Raw genomic sequence first — 23,874 nt, 5'->3', positions numbered from 1 at the left:
CACGATCAATAATACTGGTCAGTAATATTGAATCAGTAATACTGACGGTATGCATCAATATTTTTAGTATTTTTACAATTTTACACGATCAGTATTATTGACAATACATTTTACTTTAGTTTTACGTACATTATCTATTGCACTGTAATATACTGTGACATGGATCCTAATAAAGCGATATTGATGCTCGAGAAAATACAGATCTACGTCAATCCATCAATACACATGAGTAATATTGTATCAGTATTTGTTAATACTAACAGTATTATTGACCGTGTAGAATCACCTTTGGAGTGAATGTCACTCTGAAGAGTGAAATCTCACTTTTAAAGATTGAAAATTGAATCTTTTTCAAAAACTCAATTTTTACTCTTTAGAGTGAGATTCCATTTCAAAGAACTTAAAAAGTATATGTAACGATATGTTCCGTAATTTGGGACGTAACACGAGACAGAAAACAAGAACGCGTGTGTTATTATATAACGTTATAAGCTCCACTGCGCTGGTGTTATTTTCCAATCGTATCGCTATACGCAGTGCTGCTACGAACAAAAAATTAATTTAAAAACCATGCTTACCTTGAACAATCGGTCGTTGAATCGATAATAGGCGTTATCTTGGAAGAAGTACGTATAGCCCTTGTACGTTACTGCCGCGTTGATGTGATTCGGTATGCCTTCCCAATTTTGAATGAGTTTAGGATAGTTACTTCTCACTGGTGGCTTCGACGATGGATCGAAGCGCCAGAATTTCGTACCCTTGTAGAAGTAAATTTTGCCGTTTCCAGTCCATACGGTAGCCGCATTCCAGTAAAACCATCGCTAATTTCCTTCGGGTAGTCACCGTCCATGGTCGTATTAATGTACCTCCAGTATTGCGTGCCCTAAAGTAAAATAATTGCGGTGTCAATTATAGTGAATGAAATCTGCATATTGATCAACGTCGACATAAAGTCTGTTTTCTATAGATGGACTAGTGTACACTTTTAGAACTTAAAGTGGAATAGATATAATATACTTGATATTTGGCGAAAGTGGGAAAGAAAGTTCTAGTGCAGTCTAGTGCAGGGACAAAAACAGAGCTACAGTATAGAGTAAAAGGAACCAAATCAATTTTGGATTTCGCTCATTTGTTCAAGTGAATGATTACCTTGAAGAAGTAAGTTTTGCCATTCCTGTATGTAAATGCAGCGTCTATATTTGATGGAAGCTCCTTCCACGTGCTACTAATACGTCTAGGATAACCGCTAGCCACACCGTCGTCTGTTAATTTCCAGTAATGTTTTCCTGAAAGTTTCATAGTAATAGCTTCAGTATTCTTGCTTTGTCATCTTTGGCACAATCCAAATACTAATGGAAAATTACAACTCTGAAGTATACGTACCCTTGAACGCAATTATCTCGCCGTCTTTCGTATTGAACATTGCATCGATCTTTGGATCTTTACACAATTCAGGGTCTTCTTCGGCAGGCGGCGCAGGTCGCGATCCTCGTGGCGATTTAGTTTTCGTGCCATATAGAGCCTGAAATGATTTAGTATTAGCTACTCGAGGCACGCTACATCCAGGATCACGAATGTAACTGATAATAGAAAGTTTCAGTCTTTCGGACGTTACCTGAATCGCGCTAACATCGTCTTGATCTAAAGTAAAATGTGGATCGTAGCCGCGGTAAAAAGGTGCCATCAGGGCACTCTTGACATCACTGTGACTTAAGCCAAGCGAGTGCCCGAATTCATGAGCCGCGACTTGAAAGAGATTGGTACCGCGGTAGCTTCTGATGGTCCATCGTTCAGAGTCGTCGAAGTGAGCATCACCACCGTATACGGGAAAGTATGCGTGTGCCAAGGTGCCACCAGGTCCATCGAAAGGATCACCATCGCCGTGCTCGCCTACTTCGAATCTGATCTCGATGTGAACCTAAACGAATCACCCTTGTTTAGTATTTTACTAATATTATATAATAATGTTTTTATTTCTTTAATTTTTAACAATCGACCCGCGTCAATTGGTCACATAAGCATACATGTATCTCGAGTATACGAGCCTTACATTTTCGTGTCCTCCCTTGCGGGTAAATGTCAGATCAGTTTCACCCGTCCAAACAGCGAACGCGTTCGCTATTTCCTTTTCCACTTCCTGTTTGTTGAGACCAGTTGGATACTTGCTAATTTTGTACGTTAGGTTCTTCGTACGCCATCTGGACCCTACGGTAAAGCATTTTGTACGTGAGACACGTGGAGTAGCGCGAGAGAATAGTTGCTTTGTTTAAAAATATTGCGATGCATTCTCGTTTATCCGCACGCGCATGCACACACACGTTAATACTGTTCATTCGTTTTCCGCGGTTATTAACGTATGCACATCCGTTACGCACCAACCGATTCACCACCACACGAGTCTATACTGTAGGTATCCACTTGCGATTGCTTACGATACACGCGTGATGTTCCAATATATCGTTCCGATGTTGTGAATCCGCTTTAAGTATATCCTTATTAGCTGTTACGTCGTTATTGTATCGCAGTGCGTAAATTGTTTATTACTCGTAAGAATAAAAATCACGGCTTGCGTGTTACGTGCTCATTACGGTACAGAATTACGATTTATGCAACAGTTGCGCGTATACTACAATTATATCGCGCATCTCGTATGACTCTTACGCAACGATCTGTTCGTCAGATCTCTGCGGAGATCTATGAAAGAATAAAATAGAAGAATGTAACACACAGTTATATTGGATTATCACTGATAAATTTCGACTGTGTGCGACTGACATTCCGTAGGATGCACGCATGGCCGAACTTAGCACCAAGAGTTCACTGAAACATGAAACGCACGTGCTTGGGTTCAAAGTCACGGTTAGCCCGTGTGAAGCTGCGATCGCTTTATTATTCCGTCGATAGTCGTGCATAAGAATGTCTTTGTCGGGAGTCTTTTTTTATTTTCAATACGACATGATCAAAACGATTAGAACATTTATACACGAATCAACGAATCAAGTATCGAGCACTTTTTAGCGAGACGATCGTATATAAATGTAAATATAAATATACAGAGAAAGATCACCGATATTGATATATCATTCTGTTTTCAAATATTTCACAGGACAATATTTCGTAAACAAAAGTCAAAAATAAAAACACTTTAGAAACATAAATACAAAAATATAAACACTAGAAAGTGTCTTCTGTAAGATAATATAGCAGTTTTTACAATACCGTTTGCAATTTTGCAATAATTAATTTTTTCGTAAGATAAGCAGAAATGAACGCCTGGCACAATAGTGAATAAACCCTAAAACTGACACACAGTAAGCAGTAATGCCACGTATTCCTATTTTTTTGTTTTCACAGAAGTGTATAAAAAATAGCTACAAGTGAATGTATATACATACATATAAGATTTTCTAGAATCTTTTCACTTATATAAAACGGTTTTTATTAATTTATATGCATACTTTGTGCTATTTTGCAAGACGCAAACATGTAACGCTAGAGTTTTTTTTTTTAAATTTTCCCATAAATACGCGATTGTCTTCAGCTCCGATAAGATTATTTGACACTATAACGCAATACTATAAAGATTAAGTTAACTTATGGTTTGTCTCAGACAGGTGTACCAGTTTACACTGCACTTTGATTTTGTATTTAAAACCGTATTATGAAAAAAATAGAAAGAAAAAAATATAAATAAAACTGATTTAAGAAAATAAACATGTAAAATGATGTAATATTATCAATAATATAATCACTATTATTTATGCTACGTAATTTGCAAAAAAAATTGTAAGAATTTTATTTTCATATTTGTAGAATTAATTTTCAGATGATTTTATATAGAAACAAGCTATAAATAAAAGAGTTTTTACTTCTTTAGGGTTTTTATCAAACATCATTTCAATAGGTCATGTTTTTGTTAGTATTAATAAAGTGCAACAATTAATTTCTGAGAAATAAGAGAATGTTTCTTTAGAAAATCTATGTCAGTATCCTATATATATTATAAATATATATACGGGATGAGATCCGAAATTCCCGCATTCGGAGTACAGGACATGATACTTTATGCTAAAACAAACAACTTTTTCCTGTAGTAAAATTACATTCGATAAATAATTTTTGCATTTACTCATATAACTTCAACCTGTTCTCCTGCAAAAATTACTTGTCAGACGCAATTTTGCAAAAAGAAAAAATTATTTTTTTTAACATAAAGTATCATGTTTTGTACTTCGAATGCAGGAATTTCAGATCACCCTGTATATATCTGACAATAAAAGAAATATACTAATCTCGCATTATACATATATATATGTTTAAATACAAAGTTTTCAAAATTTGACAAGATGTTCTTCTTATCAAAAGAGAATCTAGTCGATTCACTAATCAAACGTCGCTTTATCGTTAAATTGCAAAGATGGATGCGAAATGCAACAGTTGATTCGAGCGAATTCATGTAGCTGATTTAAAATGCATTTAGTACATCCGATAGACTGTTATCGCGATATAGATCCACGTGACCCGTTTAAGGTGAGTGACTCTATATCAAGCTGACTGTACCACGAAGTAGTAACGAGAGAACGGGAAGTTGAAATGGCGTGATTCATCGTAAAAGGTGCTGCAATGTACTAAATAATCTATATTTACCTATTACTATGAGTGCGTTCCACTTGACGCTCACAACGTTCATGGAATCATTTCATCCTTGTTGTTTATCAAACGTTAAATAAGTAATACTTGCGAGCGTTGCGAGCGTCAAATGAAACACACCCCATATGTGTTCCTTTGTTATTTTATGATGACTATTATTAGTACATTTTCGCGTGGATCGCTGATGTGATCTATGTGTTAACGTAGCCAACTTTCCATTTTACGACATTATATTTTATGGACTTTTCTCGAGTTTCGAGATAGGGAATGTCCGCGTCGCGATTAGATAATCGATCACGATCGATAAAAAAAAAGTTGTGTCACGTCTCGCGGTTACGTTTATACTCTCGATTGCATTAAATTTTCTTCAATTTGTCAATTATCGATTAGTCGCGCAGAGTGATGAAATCTATCGATTTTCGATTAAATTTTATACATCGACTATTTTACTTACCTTGAAGAGCGTATCTCTTCGATCTTCCATCGGCAGCTGGTCCAACTCTATCTTTAACACCGCATCTTGGTGTAGCCATAAGCTTAGTAGTCTCTTCATTTAATTCACCTGTATATAACAAAAAATATCGAGATAAATTTATGAATTATTCTTTCGAGATAAATCGAGATAAATTTATGAAATTTATGAATTTATATTTATTCTTGTAAAATTATTTATTGTAAAACCGAGGATACGCAAATGGTCTTCACAAAAATCGATACCCTGCCATTTTATTGCCTCTTATCTTTTAAGTATAATCGCGTGATAAAAATAATTACGTATTCCGATTTTCGTGTATATTGATTGTTAGAGCATAGTTTAACAGTGTCGGTGCGAAGCGGAGGGTGTATTCTCGTGTTAGGTACATCTGTGCCCTTTTACGTGCACGCGTATACGCGTGTATACTTCTCGCACTCTGTGCATGTATTAATTTCTCATGCATGCATAATGTACATAGTATGCGGGAGTACTCGTACATACGCTACCACTACTTTCCAGCGCGGTCACGCGATTCGACATTTACAGATTCATCGTTGCGGCGCGCAAAGGTTGCCGGAGCACACCGGCAACGATGCAATAAAAATTTTATTTTTCCAGTCTTGCGAGAATTTCATGATATATTCTGTATCGCAAAAAAATAATTCTGAAAATTTTAATTTTATCACTTTTCATATGATAATTTCTATAAATTTAAACACTTTTTATCAAATTTAATATTGTTTATTAAATTTTCTCTCTTTTCTTTATCATGAAAAAGATTTTGTTGCAATGAACACGACCGAACGAGTTACAATGCTAGACGAAAAATAATAAAAATGTTTAAGTGAAAGTCATATGATTTCTGTATACATTTTCATTTCTTTTTGAGAGATCTTTACGTTCATCAGCAGTTGTAAATGCGTTAACGACGTGGATTATGGCCGATAAACACGCTTCATCTCGAATAATGCCGCCACCGATGGCCTACAATTTTACAGTTAGATCACTTCCGTTCACCTTCGGATTTTATTGGATTCTATTACTTCACTGGACTCTACTGTTTCGCCCTGTTCATGGACTCTCGTATATAGTACTATAATGACCGACGAAACTTGCTTGTTTATCTTTTCAATTACTTCTTCGAGTAACTTTTTTATATGGTTCCTATATTTATTTATTTGCGTCAACTTGACGCTATCAGAAAGTGTTCGTGTAATTATTAATCATGGTTGCAAGACAATTTTTTACAATTTTAAAACTTGTTGCGTATTTTCTAGATCTCGATATTTTTCATGACAAGTATTATTTTCCAAAATTATTGCTTGCAAGACAGGATCATTACACTAATATGACACTGCAGTAATATGACTCATTGATTGAAGCGTCAGGTTGAGTTCGGTTGCGTTTCATCGAATCCTGAATCATCACTGTTCATCATCATTAATGATTTAAATCGACAGGGAAGGCACCGACGGGAGACCGCTGTTATCGTTCCTCAAGCAGTTTGACATTTTACGTGTTATTCTTTATGTACGTAAAAAATGGAGAGACACATAAAATTTTATGTTTTGCTTTTTCCTTTTTTTAAATCATACGCGTGCAGCATTACGCGCTAAACGGATTCTCCGTAATTTTCCACATGAATCACCATTATTTGTTAGAATTTGATGATATTAGATAAAAACTCAAGTACGTCTAAATATACCCAATAAACGAGAATGGATTAAAATGGATTGAAATTTTAAGCCATTTGAATTATCCGAATACGTATTTTAGTAGCATTCATGGTTCATTTTCACTTTTTTTTTAGATTCAATTGGATTAAAAAACTGTCTACTTTTTTTCCTATTCAGAATTTTGAATTGAGCAATATTTACGATGTACTTAAAAAATTGAAATTTCTTTTAGATTGAAAGGCAAGAAAATGTGCTTCATGCAATTTCTATAAATGAATAAAAATGCATTGAGATTGAAAAGGATTCAGTTTAACGTTCGTGAATGTGTATTTCTGAAAATCTGAATCCATTTCAATCCATTCTTGTTTACTAAGTATATCTGCCTAGTACATATGATGTGATATACACGCGTAGATATACATATATGCAATGTATTTAAAAATAAATTTGGAGAAGTAAATAAAATTTAACATACCTGTTATATTAAGACCAGCAAATGCTTGAAATTCTTCTATCGCTGCTATCAATTTATCCTCGCTTAAAAAAGCACCATTTTCCGGATTTGTCGGCGGCAAATATCCGTATTGCGCTAGATAATTCTGTAATTTTTAAACACGCTCTTTAACGCATTTCTCTTGAGTTTGTTAATGCAATACATCTTATACGTAGATATTATTCAACTTTTCTCAATACTCCGGCGAACAAAGTATATCGTTATTTTCTTATTGACTCGAAATGAAAATAGATTACTGTGCCGTGAAACAAAATTGCAGGCAGAAAGTTTCGTGTCATTTCAAAAAGAATCAGCTTTTATTATAAGTTTGGTATCATAATATAACATTGACGTTATTTTACTTTGTTCTACGAAAGTGAATAACTAAAGATAGGAGACTTTTTCTTATATCCGCGTGTAAATTCACCGCCCTCGGGTGATTTTCTGTCGATCCTGTTTCGATCGTTTGCGTTCAATTATAATTATGCACAGGTGAAAAAAGTCTCTGCACTGTCACACAATTTTGTGTCCAAGTCTTCGATTTTTACCAATACACTCATCGCTTATCGTTTGACAACGTGCGAATGCAATTGTATGTGACATATTTTTATTTTATCATTTAAAATATACTGATCTATAAAATATCCGATATTACACAAGACGTGCTCTTCTCGCACGAGAAGAAGCGCGTGTCGCAAGAATGATACGACCCGAAGATCATCATTAGAGCCAATTCGGATGACGTTATGTTCGAAGTGCAGATTACCTCTTTAAGAATGACTCATCCCTTATATCGGGCACGGAAAGCGCTGTCTGTTCCTCTCGCGCGTTCTAGATTCACATAAAATGGCGATCTTGACAAGCAATCGTTCCTAATGTAGTAGGATAATACGAGTACCGTTGCGTGGAGGGTTGGCCAATCAATTTGCCTTCGCGTGCATTCTTTCGGAGTTACCTCCGAACCGTATTGATTTTGTTCTTACCCTCGGGTCACTGCACGAAAGTACGCGTATTCTTAATTCCTACGTGCATTTATAACAAAAATTCGAGATGTTTAACATAAAAAAATACATGAGGATATATAGAGGAGAAGGTGGTATTATGGCCAGTGTACATATTGTGGCCTCCCTTAATATCTCCGCTATTATATAGCGAATCCTAATGATTACTTATAGAATTTATTAATTTAGTAGCTCGCCGTTACACCATGACGCTAATATTACCAATACTCAATAACTAGCACTTATTACAACGCATTTTTACTTTCAAATATTTCAAAACGTTTCTGAGGTTACATTTTAGCATTTAATTACACCTACTTCCCCTCATTTTTCTTAAACTTGAGCGTATTATCACATGAATATATGTATTTTTGAGTGTGTTATTTGCTATTTAACATTTTATTTGACTGTATATATTTTAAAATGTTTTACCACTCATTTTTTACTTTTTTGTTAATTTTGTAACCAAATACTGTTTTCTAAACAAAATTAATATTTTAAAGCTATTTTTATGAAAGGCCACATTACCACTCATTTTTTTCTTCGAGTCATTATCAATGTCGCCACATTTTTATTAATAGTATCCTAAGTAATAAATATTTCGTAACTTCGAGTCCAGAATCGATTCAACAACATTTTAACGAATGTAATTGTTAAATCAAATTTTAAACTTAAATATTGATTATTAACAAAGTTATTGTGTAAAATGTAACTGGGGTGCCATAATACCACCGTCTCCTCTATTCGTTAATTTGAGTAACGTCAAATTTTAATAAAACGAGACGAGATTGTTAAAACAAGAATAATAAAAGGCACCAGAGAATGTCAAAAGTACAAATGCCAATCCTTGTAATTTCAAATATATTTTTATTTTTGTTAGTTATTGAACAATAAATAAAAATTTTAAATTAAAAAAGGCTCCAAAGATTGAATCAGCAAAGGAAATTGGCGTTATCATTTCCTTTGTTGATTAATTATTGAAGATAATCTAAAAGCGAGGGATCGAAAAAACGTCTAATTAATTTGTTATTTAATAAAGAATTTGAATTCGCAGACCAACACCTAGTGTTACTTCTGATCGAATTTGTACTTTTGAGATTGTGTTAAAACTTCAAAACTGTAGTATTTATATAAGGGAACATTTATATGTCGAGAACACTCGAGCAAAGAATCTGACAATCGTCGCAAATTACTATTGCGCAAAGGAGTCCGACGTAAGTCACGCGAGAATTACCAAAGTATCTCATGTTTCTAGATTTAGGCGGATTAGACAAGCAGCAATGACCGAGGAGACTGACCTAACTACTGACGACTACGGAATTTACTGTTATTTAACAACACTTACGCACACTTATATTCTGATTAATATTCTATCGGTTAAATTGCACGATTAACGTCAGGATATCACGTATTGCTGAACCATGCGAAGGAAGACGGGAGATTTACATGTTTATCTTTGTATACTCTGTGTCATTCGCGTCATGCATTATTGAGGATAAACTTTTATCTCCGAATTACGCGCGGAGAATCTTTAAGGGGATGCTGGAGTGACCAAATTATCACATTACAGTCGTATAAAAATCTTCGAATTGACTGAACGGAATAAAAAATCCTTTTACAGGATTAAAGGATTTTATACTAAAATCGAAAGAATGTTAAAAAATTTTTTAACTTTTTTCGATTACAAGGTCCACTGCACCATCTCCTAATTTTGCGTCTACTTTAATCCTGTAAAAGGATTTTTTATCCCGTTCAGTCAATTCGAAGATTTTTATACGACTGTAATGTGATAATTTGATCACTCCAGCATCCCCTTAAGGAAAGATAATATAACTTGCCGTTTACTTCAATAACTTCAAAAACTTTTAATTAATTATGACACTTTATCTCGAGTGACAATGAAGTAAAAATTATTTAAAAATGAAACGATTGAACTTTGTTATAAAAAAACTGGATCGGCAACAAAAGGTGATTTGTAATGTAATTGCGAAGTTGCAACGTGAGTCATGCCTTTGCAGAGAGGAAAACGCATAAAGGGTATATTCATTCGGATGTTTTCGCAATAGTAATCCGATGCATCCCTTGATAGCGGTGCAAAGTTTCCGAGCATAGCCTTGGAATGTTGATTCATACTTTATGACAAAAATTCAACTTTTGTAAACATATACTTTGAAATTAATAATCATAATAACTGTTTTTGTGGTGTTATAAATGCAGTAGTCATTATATCACAAACTCGGTATAATTTTTCAATGTTTTTTACGTTAATAAAAGTTCGTTATTAAATTTTGCAGCGGAAAAAAGTGACATATTACGTGCATGCGCGCGCGCGCGCGCGTGTGTGTGTGTGTGTGTGTGTGAGAGAGAGAGAGAGAGAGAGAGAGAGAGAGAGAGAGAGAAGAGAACGAATGAATCGTCATTTTGCGTTCTGGGATAATATCCTCTCAAACGCAATAATCTTTCAAATTTATAATGTCGCGAACATAAAATAAGATCATCATTGTATAAAGAATATTTATACTTCTATACATATACAAAGATAGAAAGAAAATATTGAGAAATAATAAAATAATAGAGAGAAAACTAAAGAGAATATAAAAAAATAATACTAGTAAAATAAAATAAAATAATTCAAAGAAAGAATACAAACGAAGAAAATCTGGCTGATACTCCAATCACAGAGGGTTAACCGAAGAGAAGATTGAGAGAGAGAGAGAGAGAGAGAGAGAGAGAGAGAGAAATGTAACTTATGGAATTTCCAGAGCTATATCTCGTTGATAAGAACTTACTTTCCTAAGCCTGAGTGGTATTCCACCAGGATAAATATTAACTTAATTTTGTGGCCATTACGCTTCCTTCCGGTCGAATGTAAATGAGATGAATCAGTGCCTCTACCAGTCACAAATTTCGTAATTCCAGACGAGTCAACTTCCGCGAAGGTTGAAATTTTTATGAATGAACGTAAGTGGAGTGTGCCCGTACCCACGTGCGTGTGTCATGCGTGAACGGTTCCGTCCCCTCTCTCTGCATATTAATATATATGTTTGTGTATATTCTCTCTTTGCATACATGTATATATATATATAAATGTGTAGAATCCAACGTGTGCGCTATCCTACGCGACTGAATCAGCCAAGTGGTTTTCCATGTACCCGATCATGACTTGACTCAGCACTGCACCGTCGTCGCCGGTGTGCAGCGCGGTAGAAGTATCGCTGAAATTCAAGGTCTGCTTAGTGGATGCTGATCACCGATCGGCAGACATTGACAATGGGGATTGCCTTCAATTAATTGCGAGTGGATGAAGTACACCGAGATGATTGTCGCTAATGTATGATGTGCGCGCGCGTATGCATGTATGCGTGAACTTACACGCATGTATGCACGCTTTTGCAAGATACACGGAACTCTAAAGATATACAAAATATAAAGATGAGTGAGTATATGGATACGTGCGTCTTTACACTGGCAAATATTCAAATGTTGTTTATTGAATTTTGAATAAATTGTAGCGGCTTGTGGTAACTAAGCATAAGGAAAACACAATTATAGGTTTTGAGCACGGAAGGCACATGCACGCTATGATTATCCGGATGTTCCTTGTGTAACCGGAAATATACGTGCGGAAAGATGCACAATGCATTGGTTGAAACCTTGGTTACAATTATATTTTATGACCGCGCATCAGAATAGTCCGCTGACAAGTCCAAGAGTCCAGAATAGATGATCTCTTCACGACATGTATCATTACAAAGAACGAACCGCCTACATGCAAAGTTATTTGTCAAGTTTAATTTTATTTTGAAATTTTTTCTTCTCTTTTGAAGTAAGAAACAAATTGCAGAAATTTTTTTCGAAGCGGAGTAAAAGTGTCATATCTTTAAGGATAGTCTGCGATCGATTAGCAGGAATTCATTATTTTCTTTCATTCTTTTCTAGTTATATCATATCTATAATCTTTTTAAAAACCGATTATATATATCGTTTAATTACGTCACCGAATGCTGTAAGAATATTTTATCTATAATATCCTCGTTATTGTCTACGAATTATTAACATAACGAATTGGCATGATAGAGAAATTTTTTATCGTTATATGCATTTTTCGTATAGAAATCTCATGTTCACAAAACTTGTAATTCTTGTATGTCGTTGCTACCGTAATTATACAGTGGAACTCGTTAGGCACGAAATGTTTTATATCCGGGTTACCTTGAATCCGAGGAATTGTTCGAGGAATGACGTAGATATGCACGATAATATTCTTTTGAAAGCGTAGAATCTAATACGCCAAGGAGAGTAGCACGCTATTGATCTTGTAGATTTGGATACTGCCGGCCCTTACAAAAATCTAATTTAATACTGGCCAATTTAATTCTGGAAATTACTTATTAAGTATTAAAAACATTGAACAATAGTGTTTTTTAATATTCTAAATAAGTAATTAAAAATTATCGTCCAATATATTGTATATTAAATTTTTATAAGGATGTCAATATGTTTATCATTGAAAACAATTGCTACAATGACGTAATTGAATATGACTCTGACGAAAAAAAATGTTTACGAAAAAGTACAGAAAAACTACATAGATTGAGACAAGATCTTAGAAATTTTTAATTTTTCGTAGATATTCGTAGGGACGTTGAGTGAGTGGCGTTGTTTGAGGGCGGAGGATTTCTTGATTTTTCAAACAAACAATCCACTCCATTATGAATATCTATGAAGAACTAAGAATTTCTAAGATCTTGTGACAAGATCTTAAAATTTTTACAAAAAATACATAGATTGATGAAAATTTTTACGAAAAACTACATAGATTGAGACAAGATTCTTTCGTAAAAATTTTCATTAATCTATGTATTTTTTGTAAAAATTTTTCCGCCAGGGAAAGAAGAAATTTTCCACATCTTTTCTTCCGTATACCTACTAATTCTTTTGGAATAACGACTTGTCATACGTCATTTGTTGTACGTAAAGCACAATATTCGTTTCCATGACCTGAATTTTTAGTCGTTGAGATTTCGTGTTACTTGCACACGTATCGTGCAGACTAGTGTCTTCTGCAGCAGAGATTACAACAATGTTTAATCTCTCTAAATGGTATCTAATCTGACATATTAAAAGATACTGTTAAAGCTAACAAGTTCATGATCTTAGTAATATTTAATTTATTAGAATTTAATTTATTATTCCGTTATTTCTTTTATTTAAAATAAAATTAAAAAATTTACTTGATGCTTACGAAAATAGGTAAAGCTATATCATCTAGGTCAACCGTCGACTTGTACGATTAGTAGATAGCAGGATACTGCAAAGGCCAAGTGTTTTATGCTAATGAAAACTCGAGCAACTCTATCTCAACGAAACATAATGTCTCTTCCAAGTACCGGAATTAAAATCATGTTCATGATATCAATTGCACCAATTTAATTTGTTCACTTTCAACATTGTTCTTTGCAATATTATCAATAATATTACATGAAGATTATCGTTGCTTGGTTACTAATTTCATTTCACAGTTTCATTGGAAATACAACTTAATGTGCCTAAAGCTCATAGTATCCAATGTGTGTGTGAAATGCGTCTAAATTGTGTAAGTCGAGTTTGTGTACACGCGGTATTTTATCTTGTCATTTTATCTTGTTGTCAAAGATAACGACCTGTAGTAAAAATTTACTTTGTTTCTCAACAGCGAAATATGAATAACTTGTAATACACAAATTATGCACGACCCTAACTTTTGTAATGTTTGTCTCTCGTGATATATTTGTACATATGTTTTTTATTTCTCTAAATTGTTCAAATTATCCCTAATTTTTATGAGTTAGCTCTTATTATTCCATATAAGCTTGGAATAGTATAGATAAGATATCCATTCGTTGGCTATACGATCGATATCTAACCGTCTAAAGCAACAGCATAAGTCTGGTGGACAAAGAGATAATAAATTTAAAAGATTAACTTATTGTTAGCGTAGGCGTGGTTTTGTCTCTTTTGGCGTATGCGTGTAATTTTCACAATAGAGAATGAAGGCCCAATAATACTTTAAACACAATTGTTACTTATTTAACTTGTTCAGATCTTTGAATCGAAAATTTTACAATGACTTTCGCATTGCGCTTATTCAATAATAATCATAAAATAAATTCTACAAATATATGATTCTGGACAAAAAGCAGTCAATTTTTTCTTTAATTGCCAAATGCTGTCCAATTGTAAGATTTTCAAGTTTATTGATTATAAAATAAAAGGAAGAAGTGCATAAAAAAGTATCGAGTATCGCACCGACCTTGAAGAGGTCTTTGTCGACGCGAATACCATCGGTATTCCACGTCTTCTTCTCTCGTGCGAACGTTGTTTGAATATAAAAGCTGATTCTCTGACCATCCACCGCTGCTTTGTACAATATGCTTTTCCGTATGTAATAGTACACAGTAGCCTTTATACTCCATAAAAGTGGTGTAAGTTCGGAAAAAAAAAATTTAAGTAAGAAATTACTTTTAAAAATGTGTGATCGATTATATTATTTTTACAAAATTTTAAAAAATCACTCACATTTTTAGAATAAACGTGTTCATTAAATTGATGTGTTCATCATTAATGTTACAATAATATCGAATCAAATATAAATAATAATAATAATTGAAACGCATGACACTTATCACCTCGTGATTTTATCTATTTGCTATTTCATCACGCTGCATCGATAGAAAAGCAACTGTTTTGTGCGGTCGTAGAGTAATTTGACAAGTTTTTCATATTGTAGAGAATATATTATTCGCTATTCCTGTAAACTTTTATAAATAATTATTGACTGATCGAGCTTGCTTGATATAAGAGATTAGAATTGGTTAATGTCAGTGTCTGTCAAACTTACGCTTGAAAAAAGTTTAAAATTCGAATAATATATCTGTAGGTACACTGCAAAATTGGTAAATAATGAAGACGTGTGATTCATTAAAAAAGGTCTTAAGTATCGCTGATTCAACAGACACGGAAGTAAAATAGTTCAGCTCGCAAGTAACGCGTGATTGAAGTCTATACGTCATATGAGTCATCGCGGTGCAAATGACACGAATGCGAATTTTTCTTATTTTTTATCGATAAGCCAACGTTTCACGTTTCAACATCGCGTCAATGTCAATTGATGCTAATACGTAAAAAGACCGGTGCAGTTGTTAATTTTAGAATTACAAATTCTATTAAAAAAAAAAAAACGCTTGAAGAACTCGGAACAACGCGATACAGAGACGTACTCGACGTTCGTATGACATGTAGTGTCATCGATGGAACGTTTAAGAGATGACGGATGTTTAAATGAATTAAGATTAACAGTTAGGCATAATACAGTAGCGGGAACAATTTTTAGAGTAAACGCTAGTAGTATTACATAACACACATCGCACGTGTGGATTCCACGTGTCGAGTTACGTAAACTACACGGACGCGTTCGCGGAAATAGGAATAGCGGTTTTTCATCAAGAAATAATAAGACAGTCACTCTAACATATGATGATTGTATTAGCGCGTTATTTTACACAAACTATTAATTTGAAAATATCTTCAACATTTACATATATCTTGTTATTGTCTCTTAAATTTGACCGATGATTCTTCGCTCAATTGTTTTGATGATGTAAGTACTTTCCATTACTTTGCGATTTTTTATTTGTCAGTCTCTCGTTTCTTTCCAAGTTTATTGTCTAACGATTTCAACCGATTATTCAATTGTAAGGAGGTCCGAGTTTTATTATCTATGACATTGACTATTAGTAGCGCGTGTCCTATCGATATACCTATGTAAGTTTGTCGGACGCACGGCGTCGCTAATCATATGTCTTAACTTTTTGTCTTTCTCATCCACGTGTGCTCGACACTAATTGTTAATGTATCCGTCCGTGTTCGAGAACAAAATAACTTGTACAAGAGCTGTATCTTTGTTTCGTTCTTCGGTTCATGCGTTGAAAACTATCGTAACGCCGTGCACTGTTAAATCTATAGTGTCAAATTTAATCTAATTTAAATCACCACTGCTCCTCGATATATTGTTATTTTATACCAAAATAATGGTTAAATTTAACACTATATAATTTCAAATTGAATCATTACTTTAGTATATATAAAATAACGACATATGGAGTAGAAGCAGTGGCGACTTAAATTAGATTAAATTTATACAATATTATAGATTTAACAATGCATCGCCACCAGAAAATCACATAGTTTGGCTCACAAAAATATCGTTAGCTGCGTTTAGCAGAAAAAACAGCTTTACTACTGTTGTACAAGTCTTTAATATAATTGGTCTTGCCTTTAGTTCTTCACTGGATCTAAATATATAAACTAATCATATTAAAAAATCTTACAACAATTGCAAAGCAACTTTTTCTGCTGAATGCAATCCTTGTCGTATCAAGCTCGAACCTTTTGATTGCGATCGAAAATTCTGTGTCATTCGCTAGATTTATCGACAGAATATTTTGTGCAACGATAATTTTCTTGCAGAAGATGTAAACCAAAGATGCTACAACTTTAACTAAAATCGTAAATGAAATTTCTATATAAAACGAAAACTATCTTTTTACGATCCGGCTTAATCGGGAAGAAGGAATACTAAATAGATATCGCTGGTTTAAAAAAGAGCGTACCTACATAAAAGAGCAAACGATCACTAGATCGAGCAACGATGAGAATATCTATGATCCGATAGTTATTATTCTGATGACGGCAGGTCCGTGTTCAGACTGTAAATCCAACGACAAAGGCCAATATACGCGATCTTTGCATAAGTGTATTTCCGTGTTGAGGAACATACATTATTTACAATTTCCTAGTATAATTTAACAAGTGAGAAGAAAACGAAAGAAATATACGCGGGAACTGATGACTTGGCACTTTGCCGAGAGAGAACTGGAACATCAGGTTGACAGATAATCAGTGAAAAAATGAATTTTGCCGGTCTCATATTATCTTACGATCCTTGGAACGATAGAAGATATTGAAAAAGATAATACAAAGCTTTTGTTTCAGCTCAAGTTTCATTTACGATCAAAATAATTTTTGCAGACACACGTGACAATATATGTGTTTTTCTACTTAAACATACATACTCACCAACACAATTACTATTGGCATTACAAATGACTTTAACGCGATCGTGTAAACAAGTGTATCTTGCGACGACGTGTAGCGCAGTAATTAATATGAATTATTGAACATTGTTATCCTTTTACTTGTAAAAGTTGAGGTCTTGGCTTTCCTTATCGACTATACACGTGGATATATATACGTGGATATATATACGTGGACATATATATATATATATATCCACGTACATGAATACATTTAAAAACTTAATTAATTAAAAGCTCAAGTCGAATCTTTGCTTGAGTTTAAAATCACGCTCAAAAGTCAATCGTTGAATAAAAATAAGTGAAGGCAAAGTGCCACGTTTCTATTTGTTCTAGAACACCAGATAACAAAGAGTGATTTTTCAATCGTGCGTTTACCTAGTAGATAATTAAGTTTGTTATCCAAATATGGATATGTAATTTAAAGTCTTAAACTCGCTACATAATACGCATAAATGCATAGTCCTGGACTTTTGGCGTGACAATGGATAAACGAAATACTCGATTTGTCGCGTTGTAGCGTATCGAAAGGAGGACGTTGCAAAAATTATACATTACGAAAATAGTTTGAGGTACCCGATGTAATCGCATATCAGCATTCAAAGATAAACGTTTTTCCGTAGAATGTGTCACTTGCACTGTCCTAACGCGAATACATACGCGCAATGCGATCTTGCATTACTCATATGTGACGCATCATGGGGATTACACAGCTCTAAATCATTTTTTTTTTCTGAATATCGCGCGACAAACTTGCTGCGTGATGTACATAATCTGTGCCGATAAACAGCGAACCGATAGAGGAAACTAGATTTGATTTCCATATATATATGTATCTTTCCTTTTTCTGTATGAAAAAATAATTATTTTAATTTTCTTACCGCGGCAGTGGTATCGCTAACGACGAAATCAGTCGGTGCTGCTTCTGTATTCGCGTATAAAACGAGGAACGCAATCAGGTAGATGTTGGTTCTTCGCCATTGTAAAACGATTTCGGTCCACCTCGTCATATTTTCGACGACTGTTTTCGATTCAACTCGTGCTTTTGTTAAGCTGGATTTCCGCTAAGGAATTGATCACCGTGACTTTCTCGCTCGTAGACAGAGTCAGTATCCTCTTCCTTACACCCCTTAAAAAACACTGAATACACACGTTACACGTGCTTCTCGAAGACACCCCGAAAATCGCAACGTCGGACGATGTCAGATGATGATAGGTACTTTTGATTTCAATTAGCCTCTTGTTTAGATAAATTGTCGCATATACGAGCTATCGGACTCTCAACGTTACTTCTCGCGTTAATTCTACTACACGCGAAAGAAACGATCTCTCTACATTAACCGTTTCCACCGTAGTTCTCGATAGAGTACCACTTGGCAGGGTGGTGGTCTTTAACGTGGTTGCCACAACACTATCGATCTCGTAGTGTTTTCTTCGCCTGATGGTTCGCCCCGGGGTTCTTTCGCTGTTGCTCCGAACGTAACTCCTCGGCGTATTCACATGCACCTCGTTCGATTTTCAGTCCGACAAAGACCTCCCTCTTCCGTGATTTGCAGAGATGGTCCGTTTCGATGAACTCGAAATCGAGGAGCGAAGGATGACGAAGAAATAAAACGAGAGAAATAGAGATCAATAAAATTGAAACGAACAAGGATGGATCATGGACTGATGATCCACGTTAAAGGAGAGGAGAGCCGATGAAAAACGCGCGGGTACGCGGTGCTGCTCTATCCGGAGTCCACCGCTACTCTGACTCGTAATCAGTCTGCTACTGACTTTTATCGAGATCTCCCACCATAGCCGCGATGGCCACGGTCACCAATCGCGCATCACGACGCTTCTACACGTGCAGGTACATGTTGCAGCGCTGCCGCTTTTGCGTGCACGATAGTTAGTCAAATTGAGTGCAAAGGACAAAGTTTCAGGTTTTAATTTCCCTTGATAATATACCCTCTTACCGCGAAGGATTCACTCCCGTGAGAAATCATCCCTTATTCATCATATGACGTTCAAAACATCTTACAATCGCATTTTTTTCCATCTTTTGAAAATCAAGATAGATTCTGACTCGCATTAATCACGACGCGCTACCTTTGCCTGATGATCTATTTTTAGTCTATGTTCGATTAGATAATTATGATAAGTATAATTTTCTTAACGATGTTTGTGAAATAGTAAGATATATTAGTACATTAACGTTATTACTCTTTTCTCAATTATGAGAGGACACGGAATTCACGATTCACGTAAATAATGCAGTCGATATCTCTACGTAATATTCCGGTAGTTAATAATATATATAATATATATAAATATCTCTTTTCCATGGACGAAGGAAATTATATCTCAAGAGATTGTGTGGGTAATCATGTGACTCATTCGGATTTTAGACTTCTTTCCGTTCCCAAGAATTTCTTTAACGATGCCGACGACCGCAGACTCGATCCCAAGCCGGGATTGATGCATAAATTTCACATGTAGATAAACCCCCATGTGAGGTTAAGTAATTTTTCAATAGCATATCTGTTTAGATATTAACTTTGTCAGTTGCGATATTTACGATATTTTAAAATATTTATTGCATGCGCGAGAGAGAATTTTTTTGTGAATTAATACGTAGTAAGATTTTGCATCAAAATAATAGAAGCCGATAAAGGATGCCCATATATATTATATATTCGCCATAATTACATGTTCTTTTTTTTTAAATGCTCCATTTATCAATTGAATAGTCCATCTTTACACATCGTAACAGCAAAATGCTTTCCCTTTTAGTTAGGTCTGCACCGGTATTACAAAGGATATTTATGTATATTAACTGAAAAGACGCGAGTCTCGTGAAGACGAAACTTGAATGTAAATGGCTGAGTACATTGAACGAATGAGTAAGCATCAGACTTTTTTGGTACGCACTACTGCCGTTCTGCATTTCATCTCTCAATGAATAAAGAGTGATATAATTCTTTTTTTTTCCTCCTATTCTTTCTTCCGATTTAATTTATTTAGTTAAAACTTTCTGGTTTCTTCTTCCGGAATTTCATCTATAATCATCACCTCAAAATCTTTTACTAATTCCGCAAATTTTTCTTACGCGAACGAAAGACTTTTTGTTCTTTTCATTCTGCCCGAACGTGATTATCATGAAAATGCTTTTCGACGCGCAAACAAAACTCCGACAATTTTATTTGAATTTCATTTGGAAATAAAAAATATGCGCATGTTAGGAAAGCTCTAAAAAATTAATAAATGAGTAAAATTTCATTTTATCTTAGCAAAAAATAAAATATATGTCTTTATGTGCATGATATCTTTAATATCTTTCATTATGCACTAAAGGGTGATAACAATCCATAAAAAATTGAAAGACACATGAGTTTGGAATCTATAATGTACGTTTGCATCAATTCATTCGTTCGATCTAACCATTGACATATTTTAAACTCCCTGAATTCGACTTTAATAAAGTACTAAAGTTTCAACAGTCTGAAGAGGGATTCCATTCTGGGGGGAATCCGCGCGTTTATTTTCTTTGAAAGTGAACGAGTGAAAGAGAACGTTACAGGGTATTCGGGAAAGACCATAACAACGCTAAGGTAAATCTCTGAGACGAAAATTCTAATACCAAAATTTCAAGGCTTTAATTGTAAGCATTTAGATGTGATACAACGGAAAATTCAGCCTAAGCGAACCTTAGACGATATGATTCGCCAACTTTAAATGCTTATAATTAAAAAAATTATTATATCCTCGACATTTTGGTATTAGAATTTTCGTCTCAAAATGATCTCGGGAATTTACCCTTAAGCGTTGTTGGTCTTTACCGAACACTGTATATATGATTTTGTTATATGTATATGTATAAAAAATGAAAAGCATTTTTATGTATCCATGAGGTAGTTAATCTCTGCATAAAAGCACAGCAGTATATACCGCTTTTCAATAGAAAAGAAATGAGGCTGGGTCGACGAAGACATCAGCTCGAGACGATCGCATCTCAAAAATGGGCCGCGCCTAAAAATTATATTCTGCTCGCACCGGTGTGCTCATTCATTTCTCTCTCGATTTCTCGTTCTCTCTTTTGTCAAACGGTGTACACTGCGCTATAATCCTAATCGTTTATCGATCTAGCCGTTTCATTCAATCCTTTCGGTCGAAATTCATTCTTCTCGACTTGGATTCACATGATCAAGGTCATCGTCGCGCGTTGCATTCAAACCTATTCTATTTCTAATCACGAAAATTAGCAAAATGATTGCATCGAGTGTAATTAGAAACAGAACTATAGATATTTACATACATATATTAATTATAGATTCATTTTTTTGTTTCGTCAAGAATAACTCTTATCAGTTTATGATATTTTTTTCTATTTTCATAGATTAATTATTTATCTTATGGAGATTCAAGATTGATTCTTGATTGATTTTGTATTGATATTTCATAACCAATTTGTTGATTATTCACGATATTTTATCTTTATGTTTTGCAACTTTTATTATGACGTAACATTAATGAAAAGAGAAAACAAGATCAAAAATTAAGTTACTATTTTGCGTTACAGAAACCGATTGTGAGATAATGTCCACGTGATGTGTTTTTACACAAAATGTGTAAAAAACGATCCTATAATAAGATGTATGTGTAATGAGGTTTTTTATTTCTCCAAAGAACAGGAAGAGTATGTGGACAGATTATGTATACGAGAGCCACAGGCTGCGGAAATTAACCACTGTATACCACTGATGAATGCTACTCATTCGTTGTACGTTTATGAGTGATTCATCGTCGCGCGATTCTTCGTAGAGAAATAAATTCACTCGAAAGTGGCATCTACCGTAAAATCACTCAAGAAAATACTCCTCTTTTATAAAGATTTATTTAAACCATTTGAACTATCATTGAAAACCTTAAGTATACCAGACGTGCTCGCGTAATGAAAATTCTACGACTGTGATAATCGACTAATTCTGAGAAATGAATCATCTCTTTTGAATCACATTCAAAGTTTAAGTTGAACCGATAGAAAAAATAATGACGATAAGTAACAAATGATACGATTCCTCTGACAATTTTGTTATCTACCGTTCTATAGAGAACAGAATTGTAAGACGCCAGCAACAATTGTAAGATATTTAATTGAATATTTCCTGTTGAAAATTTTTAGTCCTTCCCACAGATCTCCAAATGACGTCATAGGTCTGTTTTCACAATATGTGGTTACCTAAAGATTAAAGGTTACCAAGAAATTCATGAATGAAATTCATTCATAAATTTCTTAGTAACTTTTAATCTTTAGATAACCATTGATTGTGAAAACAGGGCTTAAAGATGTCTAGAGGATGTCTCCTATATCCTCTGAATGTTTTGAGGACGTTTCCGGGATAAAGTGCGTCTCTCGGATAAAGTGTTCTGTGTGGGATGTTTTGTCGAGATAGTCGGAAATACCGATACTTGATGCATGATAATATTAAAGGGTGCTTTCATTGTGACCGATGAGTCAGCGATCGTTCCCGGTAACTGATCTACAAAGAAGATTTTTTCCTAAGAATCCTTTAATCCTGTAAATATCCTACAAATATCTTATAAACTAACAAAAGAGAAACGTGTCAAACGTGATGATGTCAAATTTTATCAATAAAAAGTTTTGTAAACCTCGATGGGGATCAAGTCGTCATGATTTAATAGTTCCCGAGATCGCGTCTCTATCTCTACACTGATCGTAACCAGTTATGCAAATTAAAGCAAAAATCTTACTGTACCTATACATGAACCTGGGAAATTTTTTGTAACTAAAATTCACCTTTCTCAGAATTTCTCGTGGTCGCTCTTGTTATCGTTTCATCTTCTCGCATGTATCGCGCTCGATTGTCCTTATTACATCGTTAACATGCAGACTTGCTCTCGAATTGTTGTGATAATAAATCATTCCTATGCGAAAATCGTTCGCGCGGCGTAATTATGCACATGCCTCGTATTTCCCTTTCCCGTTTGATTCACATGCGGCACGATGGACCATCCGAAAGGTCACTGCGCATCGATGCCAGATAAATCTACAACGCAGATCTCTGTGGATGTTTTTGCACCATCTTCCTATTAAACACTATTAATTACCACCATTTACGTCCGCGACTCTGTATATCCGCGTAATCTCCAATCGTGAAATGAATCATTCAAACTTGGCGAATCAAATGTGAAATTTCTCGAGATGGAAACTTATTTAATTAATTGGTAACACACGCTTCTAATTTTCGTGGAATACATAATTCCAAGGAGTTTAAAACTCAGAACTGAAATAACGGATTTCTGTGTCACTTTTTTCACACGGAGAGCAACAAACAAATTTCTATAGTCATAATTAGACTTGAATCTGAAACACAAGCGTCACTCTCTCTTGCCCGAATCAATGCGGATGCACGCTGCTTGGAAAGATATGATAAGTAGTATT

The 23,874-nt window shown here is 34.6% G+C and overlaps 1 protein-coding gene and 1 long non-coding RNA gene across 2 annotated transcripts in view; one reads left to right on the top strand and one right to left on the bottom strand.

The window, feature by feature from the left end:
• The window catches only part of LOC108732092 (Matrix metalloproteinase 1), a 25,975-nt gene extending 6,810 nt beyond the window's left edge, over window positions 1-19,165 (bottom strand). Inside the window, 9 exon segments of the mRNA XM_018462728.1 lie at window positions 579-805; window positions 808-883; window positions 1,150-1,286; window positions 1,384-1,522; window positions 1,616-1,918; window positions 2,051-2,205; window positions 5,105-5,212; window positions 7,277-7,400; window positions 18,311-19,165. Of these exon segments, the coding sequence (XP_018318230.1) occupies window positions 579-805; window positions 808-883; window positions 1,150-1,286; window positions 1,384-1,522; window positions 1,616-1,918; window positions 2,051-2,205; window positions 5,105-5,212; window positions 7,277-7,400; window positions 18,311-18,439 (1,398 nt within the window). The 5' untranslated portion in view covers window positions 18,440-19,165.
• Window positions 4,664-12,980, top strand: LOC108732093 (uncharacterized). The gene is made up of 3 exons (XR_001937050.1): window positions 4,664-4,730; window positions 11,030-11,037; window positions 12,971-12,980. It is a non-coding gene; the product is annotated as an uncharacterized lncRNA (long non-coding RNA).
• Window positions 19,166-23,874: the final 4,709 nt, after the last annotated feature.

Source organism: Mycetomoellerius zeteki, unplaced genomic scaffold (assembly GCF_001594055.1).
Source record: "Mycetomoellerius zeteki isolate Tzet28-1 unplaced genomic scaffold, Tzet1.0 scaffold145, whole genome shotgun sequence".
Taxonomy (NCBI): Eukaryota; Metazoa; Arthropoda; class Insecta; order Hymenoptera; family Formicidae; genus Mycetomoellerius; species Mycetomoellerius zeteki.
Note: the sequence above shows the minus strand (reverse complement) of the source record. Positions and strands in the feature narration are given on the sequence as shown.